At 35.8% G+C, this 14,997-nt stretch overlaps 1 protein-coding gene across 9 annotated transcripts in view; it reads right to left on the minus strand.

The window, feature by feature from the left end:
* CSPP1 (centrosome and spindle pole associated protein 1) overlaps positions 1–14,997 on the minus strand; it is a 64,233-nt gene that overhangs the window by 43,298 nt on the left and 5,938 nt on the right. For 4 of the 9 annotated variants that reach the window (XM_018079631.2, XM_018079615.2, XM_018079593.2 and 1 more), the window contains 5 exons: positions 11,977–12,077; positions 11,237–11,260; positions 8,706–8,786; positions 5,464–5,565; positions 1,635–2,080 (listed from right to left, as the gene is read on the minus strand). In XM_018079631.2, the coding sequence (XP_017935120.2) occupies positions 1,635–2,080; positions 5,464–5,565; positions 8,706–8,786; positions 11,237–11,260; positions 11,977–12,077 (754 nt within the window). The remainder of the gene's footprint in view (positions 1–1,634; positions 2,081–5,463; positions 5,566–8,705; positions 8,787–11,236; positions 11,261–11,976; positions 12,078–14,997) is intronic. The other 5 variants (XM_025895730.1, XM_018079599.2, XM_018079624.2 and 2 more) reach the window with 4 other exon arrangements.

The raw sequence follows: 14,997 nt of genomic DNA on the forward strand, positions 1-14,997 counted from the left end.
GATCTTATTCCTCTTCTCTATTTAACCACTGTTTCCATTTGCTAGTCTTTTTCAGAAACACTATATGAATAAATACAGGCTTTTAGAAGCACATCAGAACACAGTCTGAAACTTTGAAATAACCCATTTATTTAGTCTGCCTCTTGAAAAAGCTTCCAGACATTTCATTTTATCCATAGATCTAATTCCTTTACTTTTTTTTTTTTTGATAAAGACTATCAAAACCTTTTGAGAAAAAATATTTTAACTCTAGTGGCATTAAAAACTGGAAAAGCAGCATGAGATCATTCAATTAAAAAAATGCTTTTAAAACAGATAAGCATTTTAAGGCTTCCCCCCCAGTTATTAATTTGCACTATTATCCAGAAAACTATCCCTGTAAACAACAACTCAAAAGATCATTTAACCAGTCCACCAGCAACTAACAGTGAAACATGACTGTAATATTTAACACGGTTGAAAGTAGTACAATTTGCCTTTGTTTTTTCTAGAAGTGTTAAATCTAAGGAAAAAAAAGTCTTTATTTTGCCTTACAAAGAAAGGACACTGGTGTTTCCTTCACTTAAAGCAACTGCAGGAAAATAATTCTGGCAACAGGAAAAAAAAAAGCTATAACACTCATGTTCCCAAGATCTGGAAAGTGAACAAATGAACACACTTAAAGCCCCTTTTAAAAATTTGTTTACAATAAACTTTACCGATTTATTTCATTTGAATTTAGCTATATGAAACACATCTGTTTCCAGGTTGGTACTGTTTTGCACCACAACTCGTGGTTTTAAAAGCAACCAGTTCTTGCAATGGAATAACCAAAGGTGTCCAGACTGCCAAACCTTGAATGATTGGGAAGGGTATACTTTTTTTTTTTTCTTTTAAGTGAGTAAGCTGGAGGAGAATGATTAACAATTTATGTCAAAGTAACAAAACTGCCATATCAATTAACACAGTAAAGACTATTTAATACTGAACAGTACATAATATCAGTTTTCCTCCTGAATGATTTATCTGAGACACCCTCTTTTGATCAGTTTGGGCTTTCTTAAATGTTTATTCAACCTGTGTAGTTATTACAGAGATTAGCACCTATTAAAACCATCAGGACTTGATTCAATTACGCAAAGGTTTAAAGCACGTCATTTATCAAGACATGGAGTAAAAAAGAAGATTTTTTAAAAACACATTTTTGCATCTTATACACACAGTGGCATGTACCAAAAATTGAAGCTCAAACCAGTTTTGGAATCTGAACTGAAAATTGACTTGCTACTACTATTACAGACTAAGAAAACAGAACACTGGGTTTCCAGTGCAGGTGTTTGCTCTCAAATAATAACATGCTTTCTGGGAAACCATTCCTCATAAAAATTAATTGTGGGCTGCTTCTTCTGGGGTAATTTCCCTAGTATCCTTGGTTTGCTATAATATATATAATGCTCCTTAATCTATGATGTATAGTCTTAGGTACTGGTCCAATTGTTCAACACTTTTCCCATAAATTATTGCAAAGTTCCTTTTCATAAGTAAGTACAGAAATCCTGCTTTCACATGGGAATCTTGTATAATTTTCAATGACAGCAAGCCACGGCTGTCAATGAGCACTACGGAAATAAAGGAGAAAGTGGAATTAAGAATACCTTTCAGCATGAAAAACCCGGGGAGTTCTTCTGTCATAGTTGCTTTCACATCTAAATCTAGGGTCCGTTTCTTCACTTATCTCAGGATCATAGTCCGCTCTGTAGTATCTTCTACCAAAATCACGATCTTCATCAAGTCTGTGATGCTTCCTAATAGGAATTACAGACTGGCTAGCAAATCCATGATGTCTTTCATTGGGAACATCCAAATCTGCATCGAGTCTTTTATTTAATAGTCGACTTCTTAATTCAACCTCATCATCTAACCTGTGGTACCTGTCTTCCTCCAGCCATCTCTTATTTTGCAGCTCTTCATAATCTTCTGTAGAAGTAAAGGCATCCTTCTTGGGAGGTTCTGCACCTGTATTAAAGGGCTGTACTTCTGTACGTAGATCTGGCTTGAGCCTGGTAACAGCAACAGCTTTTTTATTCCTGTCCATCTCATTCTGTTTAATGGAAAAAAATATTAAAAGATCTGAATAAAAACTAATAACATTGAGTAAAACCTTAGTTTTGTATTGCTTGAAACAATCCCTAAACAAGTACTGGAAGAAAGGTAAGAGGTGAGCAAGGAAAATACTTCCAGAAGTGCTTAAAAGCTAGTGTTTTATTTATTTTTCTTGAGATTAAAAAAGGTACTCTTCCTTGTATCTAATGTGTTTCAGAAGTGTAGCTATCAATCCTGGACAGGCCTTTTACCAACTCTAATTTGACTTTCAGTTTCAGAGGTGCAAATAATCAAAAAACCACTTGGAACTTTACACCTCACCAAGAGACTAGATATCTTTATTATATCCAGACTCAGACAAGTCTACTTCTTCCCTATCAATACAACCTTTTAACCTGACTATTTCTTAATCTATTTCTTTGCTCTCCAGGAGAAGTCTTTATGAGGAAGGATAGTTTAGTAAATAAAAACCAAACCTATGACACACTAGACCAGAGTTCAACACACAGTTCTAACAAACAACATGGGTTTGGATAAATCCTGTAGTATTTCTGTGCACTAATCTTTCATCTATGGAATAAAGATAACAGTAACTCATACTTTACAAAATATAACGAAAAATAAATTAAGGATGTAAATGACACCAAACTAGGAAGAAGGATCAGTGTACTAGAGGGTGCGACTGCCACTCAGAAGGGTCTTGACAAACTGGAGAAATATGCTGACGAAAACCTCATGAAGATCAACAAATGCAAAGGCAAAACTCTGCACTTGAGACAGAACAATGCCACACACAGCACAGGCTGGGCACCAACTGCCTAGAGAGCAGTTCTGCAGATAAAGGCCTGGGTTAGCAGTGAGCAACAAGCTGCACAGGAGTCAGCAGAGGACCCTCAGCAGTGATAACTGCTAACAACAACCTGGGCTGCATTACTTGTTGTCAGCAGGTCAGGGTAAGTGATCCTTCTCTGCTCAGTATTTATTTAGTATCCAGGTTCTGGCGTAGTGTGCCCAGTTTCTGCTCTCCCTCCCCCCCTCCAGATAATGATGAACTGGAGGATGGCTACTGAGATGGCATTTGAGCTCCTAAAGGAGAAGCTGACAAAGCTGGGTTTATTCAGCCTGGAAGAAGAAGGCTAAGGAGGGTTTGTATGGAGCAGGAGGAACTAGTAATTGTAGTCTCTACCTAAAGGATAGTTAGAGATGCCAGAATAATGGTTTTCAAAGAATCAACAGTCACAAGTTGCAGCAAAGGATATTCCAGTGGGATACAGAGGAATAGAAGTTCAGATCAAGAAGTTAAAGCAGTGGAACAGGTTGCCCAGAGGAACTGTGCATACTTCATCCTTTCAAAACTCAACTAGATAAGGCCTGACCAACCTGATCTAACTGTGAATTAACCCTACTCTGGGCAGAGGATTGTACTATATGACTTCCAGAGGTTCCTTGGAACTGAAGTTTATCCTAGGATTATCTAAACTGTTGGATCAAACTTTTGAGGTCACATATGTTATTTGACTCTCACTCCAAGTTAAATATCCCTCAGAGATGGCATAATCTCAACAAATAGTCACCAGGCTTTTTTCCTGTTTGTTCTTTTATGACAGCAAAATTGTTTCTACACAATAAAAATAAAACTTTAAAGTCCAACTGGATGACAAACAAAGCAAAAAGAAAAAACCTTGAGTCCCTAAATAGATTTCATTAGACAAGTCAGATAAGTAAACATAAATGCCCAAACATGCAGAAAAATTTTAGAAATTTACAGACTCAGTTACACAAACACAAGCAGCATTTCTGCCAGTTTCCTAGGGATCGCTGTTGTGCAGCACTCCAACCCTTCAAGAAGTCAGTTAAGAAACAGATATTGAATTTCAACATCTAAAGGATGCCTGAATACTGCCTTCTACATGTCTTCACAGACTAAAATACTTTTCAACTATATGACACTCCAATGTACTTGGAGGAAAAGATCTCTACATAAGACCTTTTACATAAGAAAACAATTCTTCTAGAAACAAGAAACATTCTTCTGGAGAGAAATTAAAAATACATGGTTATTTGCACTTAATAATAATAAACTTTCAGATGTTTTGAGTACAAATACAAGGCACTTCGTGGAACGACCTAGCTCTCACGCTAGTGTACACTTCAGAATTTCTGTATTAAAAAGAAGTGGAAGGCCTTCTTAAATCAAACCTACATTAAGGAGTTCCAAATTATTAAACTGAGGCAAAAATATTTTAAAAATAAAACTTACCCTTTCCAGAAAAGATTTTATTATTAGAAAGCAGATTTCTCAGATCAATATATTGCTCCCAGACTACTAAAGCAAAGAGTCTCACAACAATGTTAATTAGATCTAAAAATCCCATTGGCTGTTGCATTGGTTTGGGATAAATTTCTTCACAGTAGCTTGTATGAGGCTATGCTTCCGATTTGTGATGAAAACAGAGGGATAATTTAGTTCCTACTGAATAGCACTAACACAGTGCCAAAGACTTTCTGGTTCTGATGGTGTCCCACCAGCAAGGTGGCTGTGGGTACAAGGAAGGTGACCCCAAGTGACCACAGGGATATTCCACACTATAGGATGTCATGCTCAACATATAAAAATGGGGAAAGGAGAAGGGCAGGGGGACATTCAGAGTGATGGCATTTGACTTCCCAAATCACTGTTACACATGAAGGAGCCCTGCTTTCCTGGGGATGGCTGAACACCTGCCTGCCCATGGGAAATAGGGAATGAACTCCTGATTTTGCTTTGCTTGTGCGTGTGCACCTTTTGCTTTACCTCTTAAACTGTCTTTAACTCAACATACAAGTTTTCTCACTTTTACCCTTCTGATTCTTTCCCTCATCCAGTGGAGTTGAGTGTGCATGTGTTCCTATCTGCTTACTGCCATACAAATCAAAGGCCTCAGATCAGAACATGATTTCAATTCTGCATGTGTCTAGCTCACTTTCAGTAGTGAATTTTTTTAATTTTTGTTTTTTATTCACAAATGCACAGCCTCATATTCTGGACAGTTGCCTACACTTGCCTTGCTTTCTCATGAACTGGACACAGACTAAGGAAAAGAGCATCTGCAAATAAAAGCTATATAAGGTTCAATATTTTATTCAAAGAGACAGCTTTTTTGGCTACCACTTTTATCACCAAAAACAACCCAGGGATTTGCTTTAGACACATAGAAGAATGAAAGCACCCATCTATGACACAGATATGATGGAAGCAGGAATCAAGAACTGTACTGTATGAGTTGTAACCAGGACCTCCTAGACACATCAATAAAACTGGCCTCATTGAACAACATAATTTGCTTGTTTTGTCTTACTTTCTATGTCTTAGTCATTGGTAAGACTGTAAAACTGTATTACCTCTCTGTTTTTCTTCCCTAATTTCCTTAGCCTTTCATTCCATTCTTCTTTATCCCTGAGATATTGATTGTACTCCTTGTTTCTTTCAAGTCGTAATTTCTCCTAAAATAGGCATTGAAAAGGGCATCATAATTTAGCATTTTCAGTAGCTTTTAACTTCATAGAACCTTAGTATTAAGTGAATACATGCAAACTGTGTGTTTGCCCCCCCCAGTCTTTGTGATGTACAAATAAGGCTTGAATTGCTTTGAGGTTTTTATTCATTTTTGAACATAGTACTTTCCCCTAATCTGAAATCTGTAAGCAGAAGTCGGCTCCTTGGCCATGAAGTCTAGTCCCCAGTGGTGCTACTGTAGATCAACTGTAGCCTAACCTGTAGTTAGGCTTCCTCCTGCTAAACCTATTCCAAAATTTTTCAAAGACTCACTCCCTTGACAATTAGAAACCACTTTCTAATTTCCAATCTGAATGTATTTACAGATGATTTTTACACATACGATTTTTATTGTGTGTTAAGATTAGTTGTGACTTGTCCTGTTCATAATTAAAACAGGACAACAAATACATGTATAGAAAAGATGCGTCAATTATAGCTTAGAGTACAACATGAACTGTGAAATTCAAACAAGCAGTTAAATTTGACTTGAACTTGACAGTAAAAGAGTCAAAAGTGCAAAAAATGCAAGAAAAAACAGGGAAAAAAATGATCTATCCACATTGCCCTAGCTGCTTTTTCAAGGTGACAATATTTATAACCAGCTTGCTCAGGTCCAAAAATACACATGAGCTGCACATCCATAGCCTAATAATATATGAAATACAAGTCTCTGGATAAAGCAAACTCTAACTTACATTACTTCTTGATATTACTACCTTGTGCTTAGAGCATGGGGCATCTCTTATACTACCTCGTTCCAACCATCACATAAATTAAAAAAAGATAATTATATTACAACAGTACAAATCATGCTCTTTTCCACTGCAGCATTTAAAAAAAAAAAAAAAAAAAGAAAAGAAAAGGTATTAAAAAAATCCGAACATTACATATAAATTTACTTTCTCATGAACAAATTTCCAACAAAAAAAATTTATACCTCAATCACCATGGAAATACCAGACTCGTAATAGATTTGCAAATCATACTAATAGTCGCCAAAATTGTTTGGTTTGATTTTTGGTTTTTTTCCCCAAAATCTGTGTCTAGGTTTTATAACAGTGACAATATAAAACATGCAGACAGCCATGAAAGCTGCCTGAGAGGCATTTTCCAAAGCTGAGAAGCAAGCCTTGTCTTTAACAGGTGGCAAAACACTCAGCAGAAAATTCAATATGCTGTGTGACTGTACTGAAGGAAATCAAAATGCAAATGTCAACCTCTCATCCCTATCTGCCCAGAAACCAACTGTTTAGCAGGGCACAGTGTGACATCTTCTGGCAGCTTCTAGGTTCTGCAACAGCAATAAATGGGTAAAAAGCATAAAAAGGATATAACACAACTGTACAAACAGACAATCTCAATAAATGTTGACCTGCTATGATATAAAACCATCAATGATCAAACATGTTCCCAGTTCAAATACATCTTCAGTTTCCACAGAATTAATCAAAGATACTTTATTTTGCACTGTTTCAGCACACATGCTTGCAAGGGTTAACACACAGCTCATGAGAACCTGAAGATAACACAAATTCAGTACAAGTGCATGCAGCCACTGAGGAGGAGTCCTTTCCCCTTTCTGGACATTTCATTCTTGCTGCCTCCTTTTTCCATTCATGTAACTTGGAGTTTGGGGCTTTTTCACAAGAGCAATTTTACTTATTTGAGTTCTCACCTGGCTCCTCATATGGCCAAACCACCACAAGAGAGGCAGAAAGTATAAGTAAGCACAGCAAGGGCAAGACCAACACATGACAAAACAGAAGCCTTGCACCAGGTTACAACGACAGTTAGTCCCAAACACAGATCAACAGTGCAACCTCAAGCCAACATAGGTTAAAAAACACCCAAAAGAAATAAAACTCCCAGAAGTGCAAATGTCTGGTCCTCCTACAGCAACACAGTTTGTCTTTCTTCCTTGTATGTCCACTGTGGTTTGACTAATCCTAACAACCAAACAGTTGCACTTGTAGAATCAGCAAAACTTTTGATAAATTACAGTGTTTCTGCTGACTCAACTTCCTGGTACAATTTACAAGCAAATATAAGAAAGGAACTGGGATTATAAGACCAACAATGTGAGGGCATGAGGGGAGATGACTCCTGTAAGACTGATTTTGGCTTTCACAGAATTATACCATACATCAGAGGAATGGACCAGAGGTAAAGAAAATTCACATAAGCATGTTGCATTTTCATAATTGAACCTCCATGAAGCTCCAACAGCAGGGAGACTTTCATGGCTGGTATACTACTCCAACAAATGAAAGCAAGATCATAAACTGCTAAGAAACCTCCGGGAGATCAAAGGGGCTAAACCCAGAAAGAGTATGTGTACTCCATTCATAAAACAAATTAGCATCTGTACTCTCAATGAAAGATTTGAAATTGGGAAGATTCCTATATTAACAGCAGGTAATATGTGAAATATTAAATCAGTTTTTATTTAGATTTCCAGATTCAACTGTTAAAAAAAAAAGAAGCGTGTGAGGGTAAGTGGGTAGGTTAAGCGTAAGCAAAAGACATCAAAGCAAATTGTGCACAGCAGAAAGCACACTTCCTTCAGTGCTGTTAGGAACTGGTAAAAATATCACTGTAGAAACACCTACGAGCAAATATTTTTAAAACAATCCCCAGGCTGCAGTAAGAAGAGCAATAAAGTAGAAAAGCACATACAATTATAACAAAACCAATGTTCTATATCAGATCAATATTTATTGCTGAACAAAACCCAAGCACAACCACTAGTTGTGGATCAGAAGTAGCAAACCTCAAACTACTATCAGTATGGAATTATACATCAAATTATGAAAAATTGAGTACAAGTAACCTAGGATTAAATTTTTTTAAAAGAAAACAAAAACAAAATAAAAACAAACAAAACAAACAAAATGTAAAGACTTGACTTTTAGGAAAATCATTCTAATGACCACCTCCAAAAATGTTCTATTGTGTAAAAAAATCAAACCGAACAAACAACCAAACAAAAAAACCTTCAATAGAAATATTTTTTCCATGACAGTTTAAACATTCAGGTTCATTTTCAAGTTACAGTTCACTTACTTAATTTCCTCCATATATTTACCTTGGCAGATCTTCGCTCATCAATAGGAAGAGATAATCCCTGAGTATATGGATCTACTTCACCAGTAGTCAGATAATTTTTCTACATTAAAAAAAATTTAAAACCATTCAATATATTTTAAAATACCAATTCTTACTCAAGTAAATAGTTTTTAGGAATTATATTTTTTGAAATTAATTTGAGCAATTTAGTGAAAAAAAACACTGAAGACAACCTTAATGTTTTAAAAATGTAGAATGTTCTTGGAACGCATGAATGAAGTCAAGGAATGCAGAAAGTAAATGTCTCTGTCAAGTTTTAAGTTTGAGTTTGAAAGTGTTTGTCACTTCTTCCCTGTTACACTGTTGAAGTCTCTGTGTACTAAAAAAATAATTTTTATTCAAAGAAACCCCACTCAGTTCTTCTGTAGCATAAGTACAAGTATCTGTACAAGCATAAGAGGAATTTTCCAAGATGATATCTGAAGATGAAAAACTGCTTTTTCTAACTGCAGAAAACATGTCTACCTCTTACTTCAACAGATGGAATCTATGCTAACAGTAGCATAGTCACATCTGTTTATCTCAACAGTGTTTTCTATACCAGCATTCCTCAAACTTTTCAGGATAATGACCCATTACTAAATCCTGTAATTCCTTACGGACCATCAGTCACTTTCAGAACAGAAATTCCCATCAAAACCACGATGTTGTTGCTCCATATAGATCTCTGGGTCACAGTTTGGGAACTGGGCTGTGCAGCAAGTCAAAGTAGTTGCCTTCCAAACCCAACACCAATGCTGGGGCAGGTCCTTGGCTTCCAGGTCTAGTGGTTTTGTCACACATCACTCCTTTACTAAAAGCATCCCCAGGCCCTTCTCAGTCAACCATCTGTGTTTTATAAATCTGATTATCTTTAACAAAAGGATCATCTCCTTGTGTGGCATGGGCTGCAGAAGGGAATGGGTGAGATATGGTATTCACTAGCACTGTTTCCTTCCATTATCTATGTTGCAGGGTAACTTAAAAGCTTGGAGGCACTCGAGAGCTCTGTCTGTTCCAGTACAAAACCACATCATTATGACTTATATTTTACAACTACACATTAGAAGATTTAAGGGGTTTGCAAACGTTCAAGCATCAAGACAACTAGTTTAATATGGAAAATCAACTTATTCCTACTAGAAAAAGTAAATACACTGTAATCCTCATTATTAAGTAATTATTTTCACGCATTCTGAAGACATCTATGGAGATCATCCCTGATGTTAAAACCATATTTGCCAAAAATCAGAAGTTGATATGGAAACTGCATTTTTCTAGATAAGCAAGATTAAACAAGTTATTAATTAAAAAAAATTATCACTGCGAGAGCTGCTAAAAGTTACACTATCTCTTCAGGTGGGCAAAAGAAATTAGAGATTGGAAAAGAAATCAAAGATTGTTATCCTATCTCTTGCTCAGGCTTTACAAGCTTAATATAGCTAACATGTACTGCATTAAAAAAAAAAAAAAACAAACACAAAAAACCAAACCAAAACAAAACAGAAAACACCACCTTGTAAACCTAAATTTGTAAAACTGAAGTTCAGTTGAGAATAAAACACTAGAAGTTAATGTAAAAATTATATTATTTGGGTACTTTGGTGATAATTATGAAACATTAATTTTTAACACAATATTCTAATTTTGAAAATAATCTGGAGTTTTAAGATTAAACAAGAAGCAACAATCACATAAGCATCATTTGGGTCAGAGGTTAAGAAGGCAGTTTATTCTGCTGTTGCTATTGTTTTTCACAAATGCTACTTATTCTGTTATTCAAAACCCCAGAGAAACCAGCAGGTTGTGTTTCTACCATGTTACTGAAGTTGCTTGATCTGAACAACCTGAATGGACTGTGTTAAATTTTAAAATTATAGATACATGACAGTACAATGATATAAATAATTAAAAATCAACTGGCCAAAGCTTGCAAAAATAACACCAGAGGTTTTATTTTTCCTTGCAATACTTGTATTCTTGCATTCTGGCCACCAGGTGTTGAATAACTGACTCTACTGCTTCCCTAAGCACAACTGATGAGAGTGATTGGAAGAAAAAATCCCTGACTGGTTTCAATGACACACTATAATATTTCACAGGTTACTATTTTATACCAGCCTTATAAAGTATGTATATCATGGAGAAAAAAAAGGATCTGAACTCTCAATATCTATGTAACTGATAAGCCTGGAAGCAAATGTCTACTAAAATAAAAACTATTGTACAGTCAGCATTAGACAGTAACAATAGCAACTGCAAAGGGAAATGTTTAAACAATATTTTAAACAAATGTTTAAAATATTACTAATGGAAAATAATAAATATAATTAATAACTTTGCACAAAGCAAACAATGCTGTTAGTCACAACTAATCACTACAGCATGCACAAACACACAAAGCACAAAAAAATAAAAATGATTTCTTAAATTCCAAGAGCACAAAGCCTTCAAACAAAGCAAAAAGCAACTAATTGGAAAGAAAAAAAAATTATATTGCAGACACCCTACCTTTCTTTTTGCCTGTGATATACCCTAAAAGTCAGGGAGAAGATACTATTCAAAAAGAGTCTTTCATTCAAAAATAGATGACTTAACAAAAATTCTTTCCTTTCTTAAAGTAAATTCATTTTTTCATTTTAAGAACTAAAGACACTGATAAATAGCATTTTCATATAACAGAAATTATTTGGTTCCTTATTTTTTCTGTCTCACGAAGAGGAGATACACAATATTCCCAAGATGATGACATTTCATACATATCATTTCAATTTTAAATTGACTATGACATTTAGTAATTCATGTTAAGCAGAACATCAAAGCTTTTTTCTTCCTAAAACTGAAAAGAAGCTGTCAAATGGACTCACACTAATTATAGAAATATTCTTACCCCAATTACAGACCACAAAATACGTTCAGTACTTAAGGAAGTAACAGATTTTAAATTCTTAAGCAAAAAACTAAGGAAGAAGTAAAGACAAATAAATAAAGTATTCAGAATAAAGTGTACTAAGTAATACATAGTCTCATGGCAATGAGATCTGTAGAAGCCTAAAATGTATAACCCTTCCTAGAGGTAACATTTTGAAATTACCTTTATCCAAGTCTTTGAAATGAGTCATTATAATGAGCTTATAATGAATGCCTTCTTATAAAAATTTTTTGCAGATATCATTAATTTTCATTCAAATAAATGAAAGAATCGTTTTAAGAGACTCACTAAAGTATAGCAACCAGTCAAGCAGCCCTACCTGAGAAAGATATCGCCTATAATCTTCTCGGAGTTCCTCTTTGAGTTTATGTTTTTTTCGTTCATATTCCTCTCCAAGAGGTAAACTCATGCCATAGTCACCTGAAAGTTTAACACCATGAAATATCATATTTACTATTTTGCATCAATGCAAAGCACATCCTGCAAAAGCTACATCTGGATTTTGACACAAGCAATAAAAAAAATTAATTATGCAACCAGTAATTACAAAACAGCCAAAAAACCAGTAGTATGTATGAGTAGATGGATGGAAAGCACAAAAAAAATAGATTGGTATTTGGATATTAGTTTTTCTCTAGTCCTTGTGCTTTTTCTCTCCACTAGAAAAAAAAAGAAAAAAAGCAACATAAATTGAATTCATTTGAAGAGTTTACAAACAGTATAATATAACCTAAAGATTATACATTTTTCTTTTGTGAATGTATGTTTCAGAATAAATTTCCTTTGACATGTTAGTTCCTAAATTAATCTGATATTTTATGCTGTGCTTGTCACACAAGAGAAAACATAATTCGCAACTGAAAGCAACAAGCTATTTGTTTAGCACAAAGCACTTGAAGAATATGTTGGCTTCTATACAACTAGAATCTGACCACACGATAATTATAATCATTCTTCTTTCCACCACAGTGTTTTTAATTGTAGCAGACCCAAAACACATTAGTACTTTTCTGAGATTACTATCTGGTCTCATAACAGCTGCTAAATTAAAAAAATAATGCTATGCAAGCTGTTTGCTGTTCCCAAAATACATCTTAACGTACTTTGCAAGAAACACTCCCTGCCCCAGAAGGCCATCTCTGCAACCACTTTCACCACTCTCCACAAAGAGCTAGTGAATTCCACAAACACATCCAACAAAAGACAAAAATTACAACTATTGGGTGGGGGCTTTTTTTATTAAGCATTTTTACTAAGCATTTCTACATCTTGTGATCTATGTAAAAGTAATAGTGAGGAGTAAGAGAGAAGAGAGGGATATTCAAGATTTACTCTTACATCAGTCCCAATTTATTGCATGAGTTTGTTTGGCTGGGATTGAGATACATTCTGACAGAGCTGAAACTGTCCTCCTAAGCCAGTGAAACAGTGTAACAGGGAAGAAGTGACAAACAGGAGTCAGCCTGCTGTTCTGCAGAACCAAAGGACCTGATTAAATATGTCATATGCTACTCTGAAACAGCTTGCAGAGTTCAACTACTAACCAAAATCTGCACAGGAGCTTCTTCTCCAACCTCCAAGTTACTTTTCTCCCAATTCCACACATAAGGTAAGTGTGAGTTCTGTTTAAAAAAGTAATGTACCATTTCAACAGTAAAGGGATAAGTGCAAAGAATACAGAAGAGGAAATGGTTTGTTTCAGCTAGTTGCTCTTGCCTTTTATTTTCACAAGTATTATTTTTGAATTAGTTATAGAAAACCAAGAAGAAGACCAAAAGCAACTAACAGGTCAGACCAAGATTCATTCAGGAATTTCACAGATACCAGTAAAAAAAAAAAGAAAAGAAGTGACAATTAAGGAATCAAGTGCTTTGATTCAAATATGTGAAGTATTCAAACAAAAAAGTGCTTAATTTTTTTAACAGAAGATCCTTTTTGGCCACCAGAAAAGCACTGAGATAACAATCATGGGTAGTGATCTGCAGGATATCTGAAAACTACTCACTTCAAAAACTTATTCTAGGAGAGCCTAGCAGAGCAAAACTACTGCAGCTCACATACATTCACCCTAATTTTGTGTGCAACTTGTCTGAATTCTTCCATCAGAATAAGAGATTTACTTTCTTTTTCAATGGTTTTCTGCTTTTGTTTTTTGTGTAATTGCTGTAGTTATCTGCCATTTCATATTCCATTAATCACATATAAGGACACTGACAATTTTTTAAAAAAGCTAAGATTTTAAATGCATTTTTATATAAACGTTTGCATGCAATTAATGATCAGAAATAACTGTCACTTCATTCAGTCTGAATCTCAACATTATTGCTAGAACTGTAGAGTGCACTTAGTAGCTACCAAAGAACAAGTCCCTGTCTGATTTAATCCACAGGAAATTACATTGCTTTAAAGCAGTCAGCCAATAATACCAACAACCATCCACTTCAGCATCCAAATTATTATTATAGAAAGAGCTGATTTGGGCTAAGACAGAGGTAATTTTCTTCAGAGTAGATGGTGTGGCACTGTGTTTTGGGCTTGTGCTGGAAACTGTTAGTAACACAAGGATGTTTTTGGTATTGCTGAACAGTGGTCACACAGCATCGAGGCTTTATCTGCTTCTCACTCCACCCATCAGCAAGCAGGCTGGGGGTACACAAAGAGCTGGGAGAGGACACAGCTGGGGCAGTTGACTCCAGCTGACCACAGGGATATGCCAAACCATATGGCATCATGCTCATAAATAACACTAGGGGGGAGGTTGGGGGGTTCTGCTGCTCGAGTGTGGCAGGAGGGCCTGCCCCAGGAAGGCCTAGAATCTGGTCAGAGAATGCAAGCAACGCAAGCTCTCTGTAGTGAGTTACTGGAGGCACCGTGGTAATGCTTTTGGTGTTGAATTATGCTAAAACCAGCCTGGTTCACTGAACTCCAAACATACATCCTGCTTTTTGAGGTTGGATGTGACAGATAAGCTGGGAGCTCGCCTGTAAATTTCTGACTAGCGGTCCATCACTTTATACTATAAAAGTCCAGTCCCCTTTCATACAGTCAGGTTCTTCTAACATAACCCTTCCTGGGGTGTGTGTGTGGAGCTTCCTCCCTTTCACTGGGGACACCCCCAAGGCTGATAGAAAGAGATCTCCCCCCAAGCACTGGTATGGGTAAGTTATATCAAATCTCTACTTAATAATTATTTCTTTTTTTGCTAGCTTTAATATAATTGCTTCAATAATTGCCTCAATATAGTGCACTGTGCTATCTTACCAGATTCTAGGCCTTATTGGGGTAGGCCCTCCTGCTACTTACTAACACTACTAGTACTTTTAGGATTTATATTGTGTAA

The sequence above is a fragment of the Manacus vitellinus genome, unplaced genomic scaffold, assembly GCF_001715985.3.
Source record: "Manacus vitellinus isolate BGI_N305 unplaced genomic scaffold, ASM171598v3 scaffold_1_pilon, whole genome shotgun sequence".
Classification (NCBI taxonomy): domain Eukaryota; kingdom Metazoa; phylum Chordata; class Aves; order Passeriformes; family Pipridae; genus Manacus; species Manacus vitellinus.